The 23101-nt window shown below is 35.0% G+C and overlaps 1 protein-coding gene across 1 annotated transcript in view; it reads left to right on the forward strand.

Moving 5' to 3' along the window:
- LOC143590969 (uncharacterized) overlaps window positions 1-20401 on the forward strand; it is a 63720-nt gene extending 43319 nt beyond the window's left edge. Inside the window, 18 exon segments of the mRNA XM_077071303.1 lie at window positions 13842-14014; window positions 14104-14251; window positions 14813-14913; window positions 14985-15128; window positions 15250-15297; window positions 15699-15806; window positions 15908-15981; window positions 16104-16155; window positions 16190-16333; window positions 16418-16548; window positions 16650-16737; window positions 16810-16869; window positions 16940-17169; window positions 17238-17394; window positions 19372-19442; window positions 19524-19563; window positions 19566-19682; window positions 20185-20401. Of these exon segments, the coding sequence (XP_076927418.1) occupies window positions 13842-14014; window positions 14104-14251; window positions 14813-14913; window positions 14985-15128; window positions 15250-15297; window positions 15699-15806; window positions 15908-15981; window positions 16104-16155; window positions 16190-16333; window positions 16418-16548; window positions 16650-16737; window positions 16810-16869; window positions 16940-17169; window positions 17238-17394; window positions 19372-19442; window positions 19524-19563; window positions 19566-19682; window positions 20185-20346 (2048 nt within the window). The 3' untranslated portion in view covers window positions 20347-20401.
- Window positions 20402-23101: the final 2700 nt, after the last annotated feature.

The following is a 23101-nucleotide window of genomic DNA, read 5'->3' on the forward strand; positions in this document are numbered from 1 at the left end:
CACACCATCCCTCAAAGTTTAAGGGATATGGCAACTTGGAAGAAAAGGTTGGATAACTTAATGTACCGGGAAGATGGTCAGGTCAACGAAAGATGCCAGATAACTCCCAAGAAATATACATACTCTACATGCAGGAAATCTTTAAACCAAAAAAACATTAGCGAGCGTTACAACAAAGTAGGCATAGGTAAACATCCTTAGTCGATAACGACTAATAAACATCGCCAATTATTGGCCATACAATAATACATACAAACATATCATAATATCATCCCAAGGCCTACCCTATACAAGTGTAACACCCGTTAATTTTTCGGTTCAAAGGGTTTAAGCTTGTAGAGTATGTATATTCCTCGAGATTTAACCGACATTTCTCGGAAACCTTTTCGTCATACCGGTACGTTAAGTTATTTAAACTTTCCTTTCATGTTTCCATATCTCTCAGCTAGAGTGTAACTTGTTGTTTTATATCATAAAACTAAAAACCCTAGCCCCCTCCCTTCCCTATTCCCAATCGGACAAGAGAGCAGCCAAGGAGCTGCGATTTTTCTTTTTTTGCAGCCAAGGTGTGACCATAAAACTTCAATTGAAGGTTCGTACTATGTCCCTACAAGTCTTTTACACCTTAATTGATCATATTAACGCGCTTATTGGTCGTTAGGGTTGAGTTTTGGTTATAACGATTTCTGACATATTCGTACTCGATTATTGTTCGGTCTGTAACTCGATGAAAATATATTGTTTTTGATCGATTCTTATTTCTATGATGTTCTACTTTGAGTCTAGTTTCCAGAAAGGTATAATATGTAATTTTTTAACGAGATTTGAATGCTTTTTATGATTTTATAAGATCGAGTGTCAAAGCTTATGCGGGATGACAGATTCTGGTCTGTCTTCCCAACATCATAACCCTTTTTCGACATGTCCAAATTGGTTGGTTCCACTTCTGGAAGTTAGTATTTTGAGTTAGGAACCAAACCCAATTGGAATAATTTAATTTTTCTAGGTAATGATTTTTATAAAAATAAAACCATTTTGTTGCGCACTGAAATAGCTGCACATACCTTTCTGTGTTGGAGGAATTTTTATGATTTTTGTGTCCACTAGAAAAATATAATAAAAATATTTTTATAAACCTAAGATATTTATTAAAGTCTGGTAAAAATTTAATAATTTATTTCAAAGGTTATCCTATGTAATTAAATGCATCTTCGCATGCTAAAATCTGCACGTTTTACTTGTTATTGATCGATAAGTTCGTTTTAGGCTTAACCGGTGGATATTCTATTGTGTTCTTGTCGGGGCTGTTTGAAGTGAGTTTTTGCACCGAAATCTTCCTAGGTATGTCCCATATATCATACTTTAAAATCATATTCATTGGTGTTCGTTAGATTGGTCAACTAGTTGTAGTTTGATTGTTAGTGTTCCGTTGACTAGAATTGTAGTTTTATGCGTTTAAGGCGAGGGTCGAAGAGATTAATGACCAATTCAGCTCGAGGGAACTTGGTTTGATGTACAGGCTGTTGGAAAATCATTTTTATAAGTTATGGGGCTGAATTGGTTGTCGGTTGCTCAAACAGGTCGGTACAACGCGCAATTGCGTTTATTGAATAGTTGGTGTGTTGTACTTGCGAGTTACTGACCCATTTGACTAGTGTAGCTTCGTGTGGACTTGATGGTTGTGATTTTATCATGTTGGGTCCACACGGGGCTGATTGGATGTTAATGGCCTAAACGACTCTTAGACGCGCGCGTTAGTGTCACCTAGTGCTTCCGGGGGTAAATTGGGAATTCTTTATTCCCGGGAGTATCTAAGGGTCATGTTGGTGAATGTAAGGCCCCAGGGGCTGTTATGATTGAGTTTGATGAGGTCGAGGTTTTAGGTAACTCGAACCATGTTAGAACATCTAGTAGGATAAACGAGTCCGTTCGATGTCGTTTGTAATGTTTATATGTAAACCAACAGGTGTTTAAGTTTTGGGATTACTTAGCGATTATCTAGCTCGTGGTGAATACGTGTCTTGTGTCAGGTGAGTTCATGATGCCCCCTTTTTACTCTTTTAAGATTTTGGGCTAGCATGCACACCTAAGCGATTTTGCTTGATGAATTGTTTAAAATTATTTTAGATGGGCTTACTTGTATAGGGTAGGCCTTGAGATGATATTATCGTATGTATGTATGTATTATTGTATGGCCAACGACTACGGATGTTACGTATGCCTACTTTGTGTTTGCATACGTTGGATGAGATGTTACGTGTTTGGGTTGTACGTGTGCTCGACCCTAATGTTATTACTTGGATGAAGTATATGTAGGTATATAATTATAAGGATGTTTATATATAATTATAAGTAGGTTCATATATACTTACAAGGATGTTTATATATAATTATAAGGATGTTCATATATGATTATAAGGATGTTTATATACATATACAAGGATGATTACTTATTATTGATGATGGCCTAACTGTTGTAACCCATTTTATTTTTAAAACTCTTGGAATGATTATGACTATTATTATTTTAGATGTCAATTATTAAAACTTGAACTCACTCAGCTCAAGCTGACTTTGTGTGCATGTTAGTGTGAGTTTCAGGTTAGGAGGAGTATGCGTTTCCGCTTGGACGTGCACGAGGCTACTTGGACGGTGGAGGGCAACTTAGTCAGAAGTTTTAATGATGAACACTTTTCTTTTAAAGTTTTATTAAATACATTGAAGTTTGGTTTTGGGCATAATTCCCGGGTTTTGGGAACTTGTTTTAAAAATTATGATTTTTCGCTTAATTATACTCTGAAATGGTTTTCGAAATGAAATGAATTGTTTTGGGTTTAAGAATTTTGTAAGTTTCGTGTATGATCACCAACTGTAGGATTCCCGGGATTCGGAGTCTTACAACAAGTAAGCCTATACAAAATAGTTTAAACGGTTCTTCAAGCAAAATCGCTTAGGTGTGCATGCTAGCCCAAAAACTTAAAAAGAGTAAAAAGGGGCATCATGAACTCACCTGACACAAGGCACGAATTCACCACGAGCTAGAGAACCCTAAGTATCCCCAAAACTCAAACGCCTGCCGGTAAACATACAATCATCACAAATGACATCGAAAGGACTCGTTTATCCTACGAGACGTTCTATCATGGTTCGAGTTACCTAAAGCCTCAACCTCAACAAACTCATTCATAACAGCCCCCGGGTCCTTACATCCACCAACACGACCCTTAGATACTCCAGGGAATAAAGAATTCCCAAATTACCCACGGAAGCACCAGTGATATTAACACGCTCGTTTAAGAGTCGTTTAGGCAATTAACATCCAAATCAGCCCCGTGTGGACCCAATATGTTAAATTCACAGCCAACAAGTCCACACGACGCTACACGAGTCAAATGGGTCGGTAACTCGCAAGTACAACGCACCAACTATTCAATAAACGCAAATGCGCGTTGTACCGACCCGTTTAAGTAACCGACAACCAATTTAGCCCCAATACTTATTAAAATCATTTTTCAACAGCCCGTATATTAAACCGAAGCTATCCGAACTGAATTGGTCATCACTTACTCCATCCCTCGCGTTAAACGCAACAATCTATCATTCTAGTCAACCGAAAACTATCTTTCAAACTACAACTAGTTGACCAATCAAACTAACACCAATGTGCGTAATCTTAAAGTATGTTATACTAGACATACCTAGGAAGATGTTGGTGCAAAAACTTCCACCAAAATAGTCCCGGAAAGGTGAGAATTGAAAGCCACCCGGTAAGCCTACAACACGCAATTTAACGATCAATGCGCGTGATATAATGATCAATTAAGGTGTAAAAGACTTGGGGAAACACAGAACTAACCTTCAATTGAAGTTTTTGACCTTAACTTGGCAGCAAAAAAGGAAAATCGCAGGTGGGGGGGGGGGGCTGCGTAATACCAATCAGACCAAGGGAGGGTGTAACATCCCGAAAATTCCAAAATAATATTAATTATATTACTTAATAATAGAGGGAAAGTTACTCGGGTTATCAGGAAATAAATAAAAGAATAGAGGTTGGTATGGGTCGGGCTAGTGTCGGGTAATGGACGTGGGTCTTGGACGTGGATTAATTGAGATGGGTTAAATGAGAATGGGATTTCAGGGATATAAATACCCCCAAAATCCCAAAATATCTTCATTTTCACCAAACTCCCTAACACCCCAAAAACACACACACACCACACACCTACCGCCGCCGGCCGGCCGAGCCAAGGGAAGAGTCGGGCAGGTCCGAGAGAGAGAGATTAGTGTACTAGCAAGTAAACGAGATCCAAACAAGCCCAAAAAGGTATGATTCTTGACCTTTAAGGTTTAAAGATCCAAGATTTTTAGTGTATAAGCGACCGAAGATGGTCGGGAAGCGTAGTGGGTGATATTGAACCATAGCAAGGGCGTTAAAAACGCTCAAAATGCTGGAAAGAAACCGAACAGCGGCTGTCTGGGTAACTTCGCCTGCATCTGGGCAACTTCGCCTTCAAAGCGATGAACTTCGCCTGCAAGCTAAGTTCGCCTGATGAACTTCGCCTGCAAGCTAAGTTCGCCCGATGACAACTTCGCCTGAGGCCAAGTTCGCCTAATTGATAACTTCGCTTACGGCCAAGTTCGCCTGATGACAACTTCGCCTAAAGCTAAGTTCGCCTAAGGTTTAACTTCGCCTAAAGCTAAGTTCGCCTAAGGTTTAACTTCGCCTAAAGCCAAGTCGATTAGGAAGTAAACTAAAAATCTAATGAAAAATGTGTTAAGACAGTTAATGGAAATAAAATTTTTCCAAGCTGACCTGGCAGCTCGACCCCAGCCAGGGGCTCTGCCCCTTGGACCCTGCTAGGGGCTGCCGCCCTAGACCCCGCTGCCAGGGGCGCTGCCCCCGGACCCCCGTTCGTTGTGGGTCGTATAAAGATAGAAATACATTATGAGAGGTGATAGTTAATTGATACGTATACTTGTTATACAGTCAGCCGTGCACAACTGAAGAAAGGAATTACGATTAACGGTGAACGTAACCGTGTTCAGGTGAGTTTCTAGCCCCATTTATGTGTTACGTTTTCGGGGCTGTGTGCATACTCAATATGTTTGTTAATACACTTATCCTAAGAGATAAGTGTATGCCTTATATGGATAATGTGAAATATATGAATGATTGCTTGATGGTACGTGAACGATCTTCGGATATTGCACGTACTGTCAGGTTGTAGCGCTAAGAATAAGGTAAGTATGTTATGTATGTTTATGTGTATGAACATGATAGAGATAATAGAAGAAAGAAATGATAACGTATGGTTGTATGGTTACGAAGAGGGTATCGAGCCCTAGTAATACTCGAGGAATGTAGGGCGTAATGCTTTTTATAACGTAAGATATGAAAGTAAGATAATACAAAATAAAGTAAGAAAGTATGAACGAAAGGATATAATTTTATGTGTATGCCGTGTATGGTATATGTGATCGATACGATTGATTGATTGACGGTACGTGAACGATCTTCGGATATTGCACGTATCGTCAAGGGAAGTGACTAGCTCCTTACATGGATATTAAATAATAAAGTATAGTGTTCCTTTTATGGAAGGTATAGTGTTCCTTTTATGGAAGGTATAGTGTTCCTTTTATGGATAGTATAGTGTTCCTCCTATGGAAATTATATATGGTAGGGTAATGGTAATGGTTCTTTTAATAAATATTACGTGATGATCCTCCTATGGATATTTATACAAGGTTAAGGTAGTAATATGTGTCTTCGGATACGGGAAGTAATATATGGGAATAAATTGTATGATACCTGATTAACTAGAACTCACTCAGCGTAGCTGACTTTTAGTATGCACGTAGGTGAGCCGATTACAGAGCTAGCAAGAGGATGACGCATGGCATGGATTGAACGGCTGGCATCTGAAGAAAGAAGTAAAGATGTTTTAAATATGAAGTTTTGTGTTATGGTATCACAGAAAAGATTTAATGTTTTGTAACAAATGATTGATGTTTTATATTCCGCGAAAAGTTTTAATAAACTCTGATTTGAAGGACTATGTTTATGAGTAAATCCGACGCTAAAGTAGGGCTACCGGGTTCGGGGCCTTACAGAGGGGCTAGGGTTTTGTTTTATGTTATAAAATAACAAGTTACACTCTAGTCCCTCAAGAATGAAGTGTGAAGCAACTTGGGTGGAAAGTTAAATGAATTTAACGTACCGAAAAGATGGTAAGGTCATCGAGGAATGCCGGATAGCTCCCGAGAAATATACATACTTTACAAGCTTTAAAATCTTTAAACCGAAAATTAACGGGTGTTACAGTTGTTTTCGTGGGTTGAGTTTCGAGGGCAACGTCGAGGAACATGAGAAAACATGCTATGAAGTGTGAAGAATTCACGTGACACGGAACGTAAATATGAAATTCGCATTAAAGATCAACTGACACGGAACGTAAATAGAATTGGCATGCACAGTATGTTTACACCGGCTTTTAAGCCAAATTAAGTTTAGCCGACACATGGTGCAAATATTATTTACCGAAAATCATATAATATTAGCTAGTAATGTTATTTCATAATTAATATGCCTAACTGAAATTATTTTATAAACATGACACGCGATAATACCCGGTATTTAACTAGCTCTTTCCAAAGAAAAAATATATCATTATTAATAAAAGCCGGGGACCCCACTACCCACTTTTTTACCAAACCACTACCCAAAACCATTACCCACATCCACTCTTCACCAATTAAATCCCACATTTCTTTTTCTAAATAAACCCATCAACCTTCACCATTTCCTCCATCCCTTTCATTCTTCACCAACTCACACTCTCTCTCTTTCCACCAATTAAATCCCACCTCTCTTACTATCCCTCTCTAAGATAAAAACCCTGTGACATTCCGGCTAAGTTTCCGACTAAGCTTCCGGCCAAGTTTTTCGGCGACGTTTCCGACGAAGTTTCCGGCCAAGTTTTCCAGCGATGTTTCCGATGAAGTTTTCCGGTGACATTCTTCGGTGACGTTTTCCGGCATCCGATAAATGTTTCCTTAAAGTTCATTATTTTTGCATCTTAATCAAGATTTCTTGTAACACCCCGGCTAAACCGGAAACGCCTGAGTGTGACGTACAAATTGCTCAAACACACGTGACACTATTAGGTGACCACAACAACATTATTTCATTTAAATCATCATGTAACACAAATGTATCAAATAATACAAGTTGAAACAATAAATGAATAAATGATAAGTTGTTCTTTGAATATCCTGTAGGCATGCTATGTGTCTTCTAATTTTCATCCTCGTATCTTTACACATGTAACATATGTATAAAATAAATTCAGCTATGAGCATAGCTGGTGAGTTCCAACAGTTTTCTATACATATATATAAATCATACAATCCATGGACAAGTGATAAACGAGCAAGTAATGTCCTTTACAGTTGGTATCAACCAACGTACTCGGGTAATCGTGCAAGTAAGGCCCTTTCCAGTTGGTAGCAACCAACGTACTCAGATAATGAGGCCCTTTTCCACTAGATACAGATGGACCTGAGTGCAAAGGGGAGCGTATGATTATACTTATTAAGGCTACAACGTGCAAGTAAATTCGAGCAAGTAATCAAGTAACACACAAGTCCATATAGTGAATTGTAGTTTGTAAGCAAAATCGTAAATACTTGAAGTTTGTAATAGATACATATGCTACCCCAAAATATGAAAACGTTTTAAAAGGGTTTATGAGAAACTCACCTCGAAATCGAAGATAACTTGAAATATAAACCGAAAGCGCGTTCAAGAACTCGAAACGATGGAACTTCATGAACTATAATCGAAACAAAAAAAAAGAACAAAAGTCTAACTACCAGGATTTGCAAAGGTCAATTAATTTAGTTAAAGGAATTTCACATTCTTTTAATACATTCACGTTTTAAGGCATTTGGTATTATAATATTAATTTTAAGCCTTACTATATTTAAACGATTTTATACGAGAATAATACTTATTGAAATGCGAATTTTTTAATTTATCTCAAAGAATATTTATGTTAACGACTTAAAGTTAGAAAATTTAAACACTAACGAATTATAAAACTATATTTAACAATTCAAATTATTTTAATATTGCTTAATTTACAATCTAATATTAATACAACGCACGAATTTTAAATTGGTAATTTTTATCTTGAACGAATAACAAAGTTATTGAATTAAAGGTAACGAATGAATTAAAATCTAACGAATCTAAAGTTTAGGAGCTAAGGTTTAACGAGATATAAGTTAACGAAAATTCGGTTTAACGAAAGAAAATCTAATGAAACAAAAGTTTAATGATTTTAAGGTTAATGAACTAAATTTAGTGCAACGGAAATTATAAACTCACTTTTAACAATTTAACGAATTTTAAAGTTAATAAAGTAACGAAAATAAATGAGTTGCAATGGTTTAACGAATGTGAAGGTTGGGTCTTAAGTCGAAAAAGATAATTATATTTTATAAAAGTTTTATTTGATTTAAAAAGCATTTTTGTTTATTTATTATGATTTTTAAATAATTTATTTGATTAATATAGTTTATTAAATCTGTTTTAAAAATATATACAAAAATCAAGCCTGACTCGGGTTTCGAACCCGGGTCCTTATGTCCACACAAAGATATATTAACTGCTGAACTAGAAGCATTTGTTAGTGGCTTAACAGAACAAAAATATATAAACAATAACCAAACCATCCAAAACCCAAGATTTCAATTCAGTAATTTCGTTCAATGTTTATCAAAATTATGTTAAGGGTTTTGTTAATCGCATCTAAACTAATAATGACCAAAAAATAATTACCCAGAATGGTTTTGTTTTGATGGAGAACGAGAGCTCGCCGGAGTTCGGAACTTGGACGATCAATCGGAGATTAAAGAGTGTTTGTTAGCGTAATTAGGTGGTTGTAGTAGGTTTAGATCTATGTTAGCATTGTATTTATACTGTTAATTGAACGAAAACTAGTTAATTACCATTAATTGTGATTAGCCGAAATTCCGGCGGTTATCCGAAGGTCACGAGGTCAAATTACATCGTGATTGCTCGTTGATTGTTGATAATTAGCGCCGATATAAATGTCTAAACGCGTTACGAGTAATTAATTGATTTACAACGCTCATTTTAATGGTTCCCGGAGCTCGCCGGAAACGTGCTTGTCGTCGAAAAATTGTGATCGGAAAATCAGGGGTCACGTGGGTAGGGATGAGGCTGGATAGCTTTTTATTATAAAATATTATAATTTAAATAAGTTACACAATTCACCCCTCGACTTTCAAGTATCCTTAAAACATAATTTAAATTATAATTACATTATAAACCTTATACTTTTGAAATGTTTTAAGATCGAAAATATTAATATAATTTACACATTGGATCCCGAACTTCGAGACGCGATAGAAGGCGGAATAAAAGTTTTAATACTTGGACGATTTTATTTTATACTCGTGTTTGGTATATTGTTTATCTTTAACAAACACTTTAAATCCCGGAGTTTTGTGAATTTAAGTAAACAAATAGAATAAAAGATAAACTTAAATAATCGAGAATGTATATAAAAGATGAACAACGAACAAGAATACCTTGAATCGACGAAATTAGTCAGTCTAACGAATATAAACACAAGAACAAGAAACAAAACTTGATATATATATATATATATATATATATAACCGAAAATTCAAAATGGGTCAGGTTTTCGGGTTTGAAAAGTAAAGAATGTTGCATTTCTTCATCATAATCTCTAAATAAGCTAACAACATGCTAACATAATCAAAGGATTATGATGGCATGGATGGAAATACCTTCGCATTCTATGAATCTGCACTAAGTTAATCATGGATCTCGCTTGCATGGATGGAAATACCTTCGCATTCTGTGAATCCGCGTTAACTTAAACATGGATCCCGTTTGCTAGGATGGAAATACCTCCGCATTCTGTGAATCCGCACTAAGTTAATCATGGATCCCGTTTGCATGGATGGAAATACCTCCACATTCCGTGAATCCACACTAAAACATGGTTACATACCTACAACTAACTTTTCATAACACAAAATCGCTTAAAATGTAGCTAAGGTGCATATAAGTGCAACCCTAATCTTAATAGCTTTCTGACCCGATTTTGTTTCATCCAGAATTAATCCAAATGTGTTAAATCTTGATTCTATAACAAAGTTCGTCAAAATACGAATCCAGCGATATACAAAACATAGATAAACTCCTTCTTTTGGACCTCCAAACAGTCCTCTTTATAACAGTACGCAGATTTGTACGCTTTTGAAAGATGGGCATTTTTCTTATACTTTGGGGATCCAAATCAGAAACATTTCTAAAAGAATTGCTTACAACACAATAAACTGGAAATATTTATAAAATTTTATCAATATTCAACATTTTTAACAAATCCAAACATTCGGTTCAGAATCTGTCCAAATCAGAAATAAACGTTATCAACATCTCTTACATCATAACTTTCACCTATTAACTTTTTATAAGGCCTAAAATTCTCGTAACACAACCCCATTCTAAATGAAGTATGTTTAATTCTTTAGGACACCAACAACAACTCGTGGGTACATAACAAACTTGTGCATTTAACCTCTAATTTAAAGGTTAGTTTTCACGGCCCCCTTTTACTTGTTTTACTGTTTTACAAACTCGGGGGAGAAACATACCTCAAACATCATTTCATTATTACCATGATAAAACAAAAACAAGCGGCATAACCGGATTTTGTGAATATATGAGATAGTTACATCATAGCTCATTAAGTCCTCAACATTAATATATAACCATTAACTACGCATTAGCTATGAAAATATGAATGGTACTATTGGGATTAACAACGCCCGGTCATGGTTGGGCGCGCTAATCGCTGACTTACCTAGTCAAATGATCGTATATTATCTAAGTATATCATGTAGACCGCCACATGACGAGGTAAAAGGAACTTATCAGGCTTGGTTATAGACTCATATATAGCAACTTGTTGTTTTAACTAAACCAGGAGAATCCCACTAACTTGTTTTGGTTATCGTAACATATATTGTGATTTATTATCATCAATGGTTTTTTCTTGTTTCTCATATATATGAACATGTGAGTTCACCAACATTATGCTGACTTTTTAAGTATGTTTCTCAGGTACTTAGGCGATGCTGCGTGGGTAAACTACTTAGGAAAAACAAGCATGTCATGGATACGCTTTTGAGAGATTTAGCTAGTATAACCCAAGTCATTAGGTCGCACTTGAGAAATCTTTGAATCTGTTGTCTTTTAAATTAAATAAATTGGTTTGTATGTTTATGATTTAATTATGCTAAGCTACAGTGAAGCATTTACTGTCTGTTCGTGATGCATGCATCCATTTCCCACGCTCAATCAACCACTGTGGCCCCCTTTCCGCCCACAACATGCCCCGAGTAGCTTTGTCTAACACTACAAAGCGTATTTGTATAATTATGGTCATGTGCAAACGGTTTTATGTCTCGGCAAACCGTGCCGGTTCCGTTTGGGTTTGTCAAACCAGTAGTACTATTCACAAGCCACCGGCTCGAAGTTAATCACTTTGTTCGTAGGGACTTTTGCATGTTAGCACTTAGATAATTCCCATCATCAAACAATTCAGAGTATATAGACTATAGATATGTATCAACATGTTTTTCACCCCAAAAGTTCGTAAAAACAGTTTAAAAGTGGGGCCATGAAACTCACTGTTTAGTTAGTATTCAGTAGCGCAACAGTTCAGGTTTTGCTTGACTCGTAATCACTGGTCCCTATAATTAATATTATAACAATATTAATATTTTAATATTATTATAATCTCAATACTAAACTGGGCTGTGTAGCTAATCTGGGTATAGCTGGTACGTCCAGAAAGTGTCGATAGGCTTAGATTGTGATGTTGTTCAATGTCTAATACTTAAAACCGAACTTGGCTCAGTTTTCCCGTTTTTCCAGCTGTGTCAAGTTGTTCGTTTATGCGTTCAGAAAACAGTTATGGGGATGTAAGCTTGGGTAAATGTGTTGGTCGATAAAATGATTAAGTTATAAAGAAAGATCACATATTGGGGTTCTGGATTCACTACGGAGCTCGTTTCCGTTTATTTAGTTTGATTTGAGAAGGACGCGCACAATCTATCCAAATTGTCCGGTTTTCTCATAAAAAGTTTGTTTTTACTTAATTAATCCAAAATATGATTTTTGATCACTCTTGGTGTTCTGATATTCCAACAGATTCGTTAATCACGAACTTGTTGGTATTTATCAGAATTTAATTTGTTTAATCTTTAAATTAGCATAATTAATAATCCATTTATCATTAAATTATGAAAATTTTGTCACTTATCAATTAAAATATGTATATTTTTATAAAAATATTTCTGGAATTATGTACTGATTTATTAATTTATAAAAATTCATTTTATCTACTATATTTTGCCCGAAAATTGTCCGTTTATACCAAACGATCTCCAAAAATTCCACCAAAATTTTTGAGTGACCAGGACACATCCCAAAATAACATGGAAAACTTTGAAAATCTAAAAACCTTGCCAATTTTCCTTTTCGAGCCAAAAACGAGTACGAAAATTCAAATAAATGCAAATGCACAAAACATACTTAGGTTTTTCCAAATGACCCCAAATTTCATATGTGATCATAATATACCAATTCTGAGTTTCCCACAAAATTTTATAATTTTTAAAGCATTTGAACTATTTTTCCCAAATAAACGCCCCAATTCGATAATAAATTCTCCAAATATTCTCGGATGGTCGAAAAATTACCAAATTTGAACAGGGACTCAATTATATGGTCCCTGATGCCCCTGAAAAATTTCATGACCTAAAAATATGCACATCACAATCGAATCCTAAACAGCCCGTAATCAAGTGATTTGGTATTACCTTAGCGGTTTTGGTTCGTTTTCGCCTTTCTAATCAAGTTTTTGGGTTCTCGTGCTTCTATGCAAGCTATATACAGGTCCTATGTCACAAAACAAGCAAGTTTCATCAACATGGCAGCCTCTTAACTTAGGGTTTCGGCAAGGGTATTAAACCGAACTTTTGAACCGTAAAAAAGCCGTTTAAACCCTCTAATCCGTGTTTATGGCCAAAAAAGAGTATGATTCTGATTCCTGACCATATGTATGATCAAAAAATGTTTCTGAATTATTTTTATGATTTTTGCATGGTTAGGAATGATTTTTGGTAATCATACTATGTTTATATGAATTTAAACAAGTTTAATTCATGAATTAATGATCAAAAATTGAAAAATACCTTATGTTTTCTTGAATATTTGATGAAGAACATGAGTTATTTTCCAGATTTTGGAATAACATGGCTCAAGTATCTAACATTAGTTTATGTAAAAAAAAGAAAGAAAACTTCATTGGGGGGTTGGTTTCCTCACTTGCACCCGGGAATTCTTTTAAGGCCTTCTTGGGCCTTATTTTGGCCAAACATTTGATTTTACAGGCCCGCACATGAAAGTCCAAGTCCAAATTTATTTCGGCTTCGGTTTTTGGTGCGAAAAATATATCGGGTGCGTCAAACAGTGCGAAAACGAGTGTTTTTCGGCTATTTTTGTGTAAATTTATAAAAACATATTATACGTTTGTAAAATTCGAAAATATTTTCCCGGATTGCTTAAAAAATTTCAAATACGTGTTTGGTAAGTCTTTTTCGGCTTAACATATGATACAATGCTTGGTTTGTAACTATCTTTCGCGTTTAAATCTATAGCGGGTAGTTAAATGAGCATGTTTTCGTTTAACTTGTTTGCTATCGAACTAAAGCCATAATACTAATATGTTGGCATTTGGTTCATTCCTCTTGGCTATTACACGTCAGCTGTAATAAACGAAGGGTTGCGCCTATTGCCGCACTTTTATCTTCAGTTTTACATGATTCAGTGTTTTGTGATGTGAACATGCACGAGTTTGACAACACTCCAGGACCTTTAAAATGGGTATGTAAACTGTAATAAGTAATAACATAGATACATAAAATGTATACATGTATGACATAAAATTACTTCAATTTAACATGTTTCTGCAGTTTGTTGAGAAACTTCTAGAAGAAGGAACGAAAAGTCCTCGCACTATACGTCTTGCAGCATTGCATTTAACAGGGCTATGGCTTTCACACCCGAGTGCAATAAAGTACTACATGAAAGAGTTAAAACTGTTAACTCTCTATGGTTCCGGTACATTCATTTTTTAAAAGGGGAGACTCCATATAGACCCCTAGAAACTTGGAAAATATTATATATACCTATGCAAAACTAAAAATATTATATCTGTTCTTACAAAGTAGTTAAAATGTCAAATATACCCAGTTCAATAAAGGAAATTTAAAATAACCATTTTACCCTTATTTCAACTTTAAAATTCCACATATGCTCCCTTCTTTTACTTCAAATTTTTTAATTTACCTATTTTTAGCTTAGAATTTTTTTTACCCATCTTTTCTAATTTTTAAAATTGCATATATACCCATCTTGCTGGGCTTATCGTCGATGTCGATCAAATCCAAATAAAAATTAACAAATAAACAAGTATAATAGAAATGGGTAGAATGGTCATTAAGTGAAAATTCATTAAAGTCGGGTATACATGATTTTATCGTTTTGGTTGGGCATATATGAAAGGTTTCAAGTTTGTAAGGGTATATATGAAATTAATCCTTTTCTAAAAACTCGTTTTCTTCATAAAATACTATTTTCTCAATTAAGATGGTAATTAATTTTTATATTTTTTTTCTCCAGTTGCTTTTGATGAGGATTTTGAAGCTGAAGTGACTGAAAACCATGACGCAAGAACTGAAGTATCAATCTTGTCAGCAAGTTCTGATCCAGAGTTAACTGAGGTGGAGTTTGAAAGATCATTTCTTATACTTTGTAAATGGCTGAATTGTTTTAATGTTTCTTTAATAATTAGGTATTCATCAACACTGAGCTTTATGCAAGGGTATCGGTTGCAGTTATGTTCAACAAGCTAGCAGACTCGAATAATGAAGTTGAAAACTGTCATGCTTCTTTACAATCCGGAAAACAGTTTCTGCTTGAGCTTTTACATTCTGTGGTAATGCTGATTAAAGTAATAATAGTAATAATAATAACAATATTTGATTATAGTTTTTGTATTTGTGATTTATATTGTTTTTATTACTGTAGTTATCTTAGTCTGATGATTTGAAATGCAGGTGAGTCATACTGATCTTGCAAAGGAGTTATATAAAAAGTACAGTGCGGTTAGTTTATACTCTCTTTTTTGAATGCTATCATTGACATACGATGATTTCTTATTTTCTTTGAGAAAATTAATGGTTGAGTCCCTGTGGTTTTAAGGCCGAGGCACAATGAGTCCCTAAAAATTTTTTTGAACTGGTTGAGTCCCCGTGGTTTCATAAACGAACCATTTGAGTCCCTGCCATTACTTAACTTTCAGGGTAAAACTTTCATTTTACTGAAACCACGGGGACTCAAATTGTCCGTTTCTGAAACCATAGGGACTCAAATTGTTTGTTTCTGAAACCACGGGGACTCAACCAGTTCAAAAAATTTTCGAGGACTCATTGTGTCTCCGCCCTAAAACCACAGGGACGCAAACAATAATTTTCTCTTTTTCTTTTCTTGATATTATATCTGACAGACTCATAGGCGGAAGGTTCGTGCATGTCAAATGATTTGCATATTATCTCGATTTGTTGATGAAGAAATAATACCCCAAGTTATGGATCACTTGCATACAGCCCTTTATGTAAGTAGATAATGATATAATATTTGAATTATATTAATATTTAGATGTTTTGAAATGAGTATGTATGCTAACAAGTTGTACTTTCATGCGTCTTTATGTAGAGAAACAATATGCCCAGTGTTAGACAGTACATGGAGACATTTGCAATTTATGTATATCTAAAGTTTCCCTCCCTGGAAAAAAATTTTTTTAATTGATATATATATGTGTGTGTGTGCGCGCGCGTGTGTGTATGTATGCATATGCATGTGTATGTGCAAAACAGTTATGCTTTATGCAAAAAACAAACTTCTTGCAGGTTGGCGAACAGTTAGTTCCAATGGTTCGAAAATACGATATGAGTACTCAGGCAAGTTACAAGTATTGCAATTCGTTGGTTGCAGGCGCTCTCATCGTATGTGTTTATAGCAGCAAATGTTATTTTACATGCATCTAAAGACACTCAATCAAGACATTTGAATGAATTGCTTCCACCTATCATCCCTCTACTGACATCACATCACCATAGTTTACGCGGTTTTACCCAGGTTTTAATGATTATAATTATTAAATGGAAATAATTAGTTAATTACATATAAATATCTTACAGTACATCAACTTTTGTTATGCAGTTATTAGTATACCAAGTACTTTCCAAATTGTTTCCTACTATTAGTTCTGATGCCTATGAAACACTTTCCTTGGAGAAAAGGTGTTTTATGGAATTGAAATCATTTTTAGAAGTCAACTCTGACTGTGCACGGTATAATACATATCTCTATTTAAAAAAAATATTACTAATATAATTTGAAAAATGTTATTTACTTCTCGTGCTTTAATGATGTTGTTTGATTTATGTTACAGGTTGCGTTTATCAATGGAAGTTCATCTTGATGCTTTTGATCCAAACAAATCCATAGCACCAGCTGGAATTTTCAGTAACCGAGTTGATGTAGTATTATACAAAATTCTCGATTTTCATATATTTATAAACTTTAATATATGTATTAATTTTGATTTACAGGACAATGAATTTGAATGTGCTCACGTATCACTCTTAGAACGAGTGATCGACTTTCTATATGTAAGTTTTGGATTTTATATTTTAAGGATTACATTTTCTTTTCTTTTTTTATTAATCAATTGGCTTGCAGGGTGTGAGAAAAGACCTCAGATTTTCAATGGCTAAAGATGCAACACAACTTAAAAGCGAGCAGATTCATATGCAAAATCCTGAGTCAAATGGTCAACTCAAAGAGGAAACGACTGCAAATATACAAAATGATTTGTCTTTGGATTTCCAGAAAAAAGTTATTGTTTCCAATCATGAGAAACAAGATTCGCATTCCAGCTCCTTAAACTTCAATGATGCGTATAATACTCTGTTGGGTATGTTTTAAAACTAGTTCTTTATTGGTAAACTTTAAATAATTAAGTTAATTCATTATCGAGTTTAGATGTTGAGAAAGAGGATGGGCTTCTTAATCAGTCACTGAGAACGAGAAATATTGCAATGAGAAAACTTAAAGCGGGCCGACAACAAATCATTCTGGTAGCTTCATTAGTTGATCGTGTGCCTAACCTTGCCGGATTGGCGCGCACATGTGAGGTATATTTGTACATACATTGATACATAGATACGTACATACACACATACATACATGTTGGCTCAGATTCAATAAAACACGCACACAATACCGGATATTATGACCAAACATCGATCATGACACTTTCTTTATTATGAATACACTTGCACAAACTTGTTTGACTCCATAAACTTACAGTCACACAAGTTACAACCCATTTAAATAGAACAAAAACTTAACCCATACACTTAGATCAAGGATTGCTTGGTTTATCGCAGAAGATTAAATTATTGCGAGAACAAACCTAAATTGTTTAATTTTTTCTCTCACTGGTTCATATTTTTTACACAACTTTTACTTCTTAAGTACAAACGCGTATGTTATATTCATAAAAAAAACCATTAAACTAATCTGTAAATATATTTTCTTTCACTTTTAAACGTTTACCACATGTATGTGTAGTAAATACACCTACATATAATCTGTTCATGTGCCTAAATTTTTACAATGCTAAAAGAGACAATAACATTAAATTTTAACCATTTTCTTGAATTAAGGTTTTTTTAAACTTGAAAAATGAATAATGTATTTTATTCTTGCAAAACACTATCTACTGTGGACAACCCTCCCCTTTATATATATGTGTCTATGCATATATATATATATATATAATTGTATAGTTATTTATCATTTCTTGCTGTAAAAATATATTTTTGCTAATTTTGTTTAATAATTTTTTAAATAATTAAACACTACCAAAAACATGAGGGTTTAAGTGCCATTTAGTACTTGTGGTTTGCCCAATTACGCAATTTTAGTATCGTATTTGAATTTATTGCAAATGGCTACCTCACTTTTCTAAAACTTGCAATTTTAGTACTCTTTTCTAACCCTGTCTATTTTTTCCGTTAAGTCAGGGCTAAATTAGTAATTTTGATTATTTTATTTATTTTCTCTTTTGAGCTAATTGTCATTTTCATACCCGTGGTTTGTTCAATTATACAACTTTAGTACCTTTTTTGAATTTCTTGCAACTTGATACTTTGATTAGTTTTGGATAGATAGACAAATCAAAAGAGACATTACATATTACAATTAAAAGGTAACTAAATACATGATAGAAGATGAAAAGCAACCTTGAAATATATAATATATTTTTTAGCCTTTTGTTCTTGATTGCCAATTTACTTCTAGTAGCTCAAGCTTCGAGTTCATCTTAGCCATTTTTCTTGCATTATGTGCATTGATTTTTTTTTTCAAAAGTTCGGGTATGATAACACTAGCTCTTTAACACATTGAAGGATCAAGCCAAATAAGTGAATAACAATCACACAACTTTGCACCTCTTAGTATAACATCAATTGAACTTGTAGATGAATGATGGTTGATGAATCACATGAACAAAACAATATATCGTAATTCATTGAACTTGAAGATTAACAATGGTTAGGGTTTGAAGGATCAATGAGCGTGGGAAGGGGGGTTGATATGTTCATTTAGGGTTAGAGATGATCCTTTAATTGTAATATGTAATGCCTCTCTTGGTTTGCCTGTCTAATCCAAAACTAATCAAAGTATCCAGTTGCAATAAATTCAAAAAAAGGTACTAATGTTGCGTAATTAAACAAACCACATGTATGAAAATGCACTTAGCTAAAAGAGAAAATAAATAAAATAATCGAAATTACTAATTTGCCCTTGATTTAACGGACAAAATAGACGGGGTTAGAAAAAAAGTACTAAAATTGCAAGTTTTAGAAAAGTGAGGTAGCCATTTGCAATAAATTCAAAACCGGTACTAAAGTTGCGTAATTGGATAAACCACATGTACTAAAATGACATTTAACTCTGAGGGTTTTATAACAATTGATATTTTGACTGATTATTATCACTTGATCATTTCCAAAACATACTTCCAAACATCTTAAGCACCGACATACACACAATAATAGATTTAACCAGTTCTGAGAATTTGATTAATAGTTGTATGCTACTTGTAGGTTTTTAAAGCAGCAAGTTTAGCGGTTGACAACGTGAACATTTTACAAGATAAGCAATTTCAACTTATCAGGTTTGTTTGTGAATCAAGTAATTTAAAACTTTATTTCATTTAGTAGTTGATGCTTAAATAATAAGTGCTACTTTCTGTCAGTGTGACTGCAGAGAAGTGGGTCCCCATAATAGAGGTACCACAGTAAGCAATGATAAAGGTTTCTTGGAAATGAAGAAACATGAGGGGTATTCTATCCTAGGTTTGGAGCAAACAGCCAACAGTGTTGCTCTAGACCAATATGTTTTCCCAAAAAAGACGGTAACCACCCTTATTTTATATTATTATATTTTTTTTTTCAAATTCCTACTATGTTGGAGGGTGATTTTAGGCGTGTCAATCATATCGGGTTGGCCGGTTAACGGGTGCGGGTTGAAATGTGCAACCAGAACCCGACTCGTATTATTATTATTCGTGTCAAAATATTTCTTTTGAAAATTATTAAAAATCTTGAAAATGAATTGAAAATTACAAGTGTATCTTAAGAAAAATGGAAAACGGAAAAAACACAAATAAATACAAATAAAATTATAAAAGCTTTTTAAATAACTAAACGGGTTAACCCGTTTTTATACAGGTCAACCAAACCCGACCCGTTTTTTAAATGGGGTGTGTTAGTCGACCCGAACCCGACCTGTTTCAAACGGTTTGTGTTAGTCGACACAACCTGTTTTTATTTTTTATTTTTTTATTATTTTCATGTCGGGTTCTCAACAATTGCCGTCCAGAAGTGATTTAGGTTCTTTGTTGGATTCTTGAACAGGTTTTGGTGGTTGGTAGAGAAAAAGAGGGGATTCCAGTGGGGTTGATTCATATATTGGATGGTTGCATTGAGATCCCTCAGTTAGGAGTTGTAAGATCACTCAATGTTCATGTTAGTGGTGCCATTGCTCTATGGGAGTATACGCGACAGCAAAGATCATGATCCAAACGTGTCACGTGGAAATGAGTATGTTATATTTTACATCTAATTATTTATAATGTTGTAGGAAGGATTAAAAGAATGAGAAGGATAACTAGTGCCGTGGAAGATTTTTGGATGAAATGTACATTGTACACAAACAAAAATATAAGCTATTTTAAATCCCTTTTGAGAATGGAACACCTTCACATTGCCATAATGCACATGTTATAGACAACTGCTTAATACTTAAAAAAAAACATTTAATAAACCACTTAGGATAATCAGATTGCATTTGTTTTTCTTCAAGGGTGGCTGATGTTTAAATTTTGGAACTTCTAATAAAAAGTATATATGGGAAGAAAAAGAGGGAATTATGCACAAGCTAGCATAGATATTAGGCAGGTATATCTTGGACCCAACACAGAGACATCTGTCGACATCCGTCCCACAAAGGAGCTAAAAACATGTTCAGTCATTTACCATATCAAATTTTAAGAACTGGTTAGCACCATATAGACACCTGTTAACAAAGACATTGACTATTTATGATCAACGACGGTTAGCTGTGAAATTTTCAGAACCACCAATACCCAAGGCTACTAATTACCAGAATTAGGTCTGTACAATTAGATAAGTTATAGACCTCAACAAGGGCTCTTTAAATAGGCATTCATGATTGTTCAGTGAAGAGGGTTAAATGGGTAAACCGGGAAAGAAGAGAGTTAAAAGATTAAAAGTTGGTAATCAAGAAAGATATGTAGATATCTTTATTAGAGTTAGAGATAAAGTTTATTTTAGTTATATATGGTCTCCTAGTTATAAGTCTTGCCGAGTAAGTTAGAGTTTTAGTATAAATAAATGGTTTAAGGTTATTGTTTTGTTTAAGGTTTTTATCTTAATAAAGCATAAAAGAGTAGTAGTGTTTTAAGTTGGGTCACAAAACCCGGTTGCTATTATGTATGATCGATCCCGTTAGTTCTAACATTACACACTATTTTGTCTATATATAAACAATACCATAAGATATTTTCACATGAAAACCCACGGTTAAGGGCGAATGTTCACCACTAGCTCACTATTTTGTCTATACATAAATGGGTCACCTACATTTTATTACAAAAATGGAGTCACTTTGAAGAGAATAATGAATAAAGTTTCCTTACCTTTTCATTTTCTTGTGTTCTATAATGTTTCCACCGTCCTAGCATTAACAAATATGGGAATGTATGAATCATCAACTCATTTGTGGAATGGAATGCTTGCTCACTTAGCTTTAGGAATAATAAACTATATAAAGTATGCACTACTACAAAAACATCAATTAACATCGGTAAAAAAAAAGTTTTGCAATGATGAGAAGTTCAACAGTAGAATATAATTTAACCAATCGTTCTAAAATAAATAATCTTTCAAATCCGTTGTAATTAAGAAAGAAATGTTTATTACACAATTTTTAACACCGGTTTTAGCCATTATTTTAAAATGGTTAACATCTTCACGTTTGATTCGATTACAAATATTCATTTTTTGTAACGGTTCTACAAAGAGCTGTTCTAAAACTTAAAACGATTCGCTAATTAACACCGGTTATAATACTAAATCGTTGAATATACCAAACCTTTTCATTTCATATATAATAAAAATATATACAAAGATATATAAATAACTAAAAAACAAAATTCCCAAAAAACGAACAAACTTATCTGAAGAGGTAGGTCCCAGCAGAGCCCAGTTGGACCCGCAAGACTCACCTTGAAGAGGGACGTTTGCGCAAGGACCAACTGGTTCCGCAGGACCCACCATGCTCAGAGATGAAGACCTTACGCGCAGTACGCCAACTGTTCCCGCAGGGAAAGCCTCCCAATGGTGAAGTATCCCGCCTGTCCCCGCAGCTGCGGATACAAGCCATCAGGGAAAGCTACCCGCACTAATAGCAAGGCTACACGCACAAGGCACTAAATAATTAAGTGTCACCTGAAAGAATGAGCAAGGCGGGAATACTCCCGCCCAAATGAGCCAGTCTGTATGCTTCTGGAAGATCTTTTGTACTATACCTGCCAAGGTATGGACAAAATAGACAAGATCTGACCAAAGCAGCCCATGAACCAATCACAGGGGTACAGCTCACCGACAAACAGTACGAGGAGCATGCTCTAGTACTGTTTGTCACTATTAGCCGCTGCCTACTCACCAACCCTTGTCGTGGCACGCATAGCCTGCAGTTGGTGGAAAAGGAATAGTACACAGCCGGCCTGGTCACTATCAGCCGCTGCCTACCCACCAACCAGCATGGCACGTGCGTAGCCCATAGTTGGTAGAACAGGAATATTCTACAGCTGGCTGTACCTGCTTGGAAACCTACCTTCGGCTATAAATACTCCAACACCTTGGAACGGTATCATCATCTGGTATTTTACCTTCACTAGCTATTTCTCTCAATATACACTTATATTCAGAGTAATCTAGTCTGATTCTCATGCCGGAGGGTGGTCACAAGGAGGAACCCCCCCCCCCTTCTCAGTGACGAGCTCACGGTGTCTGTTTTGCAGGTCATCTGAAGAACATCCTTCTTTGCCGGACCTAACCCTCGTGGGAAACATTACTTAACCCCCAGATTATTCGTAATCTGCCCGGGGTCGATTAGTGTTTCTTCATTGGCGCCATCCGTGCATAAAAGCTAGAACTAATTCTCAGTTTTTTCAAAATTTCTGAAGAAATGGTTAACGTTACTCCGGTCCCAAGGCCAGTAAGTGACCAAAAAACCCCGGTAACCACA

The sequence above is a fragment of the Bidens hawaiensis genome, unplaced genomic scaffold (genome assembly GCF_021521415.1).
Source record: "Bidens hawaiensis isolate Kalapana, Puna unplaced genomic scaffold, B.hawaiensis_p1.1 tig00039108_1, whole genome shotgun sequence".
NCBI classification, from domain to species: domain Eukaryota; kingdom Viridiplantae; phylum Streptophyta; class Magnoliopsida; order Asterales; family Asteraceae; genus Bidens; species Bidens hawaiensis.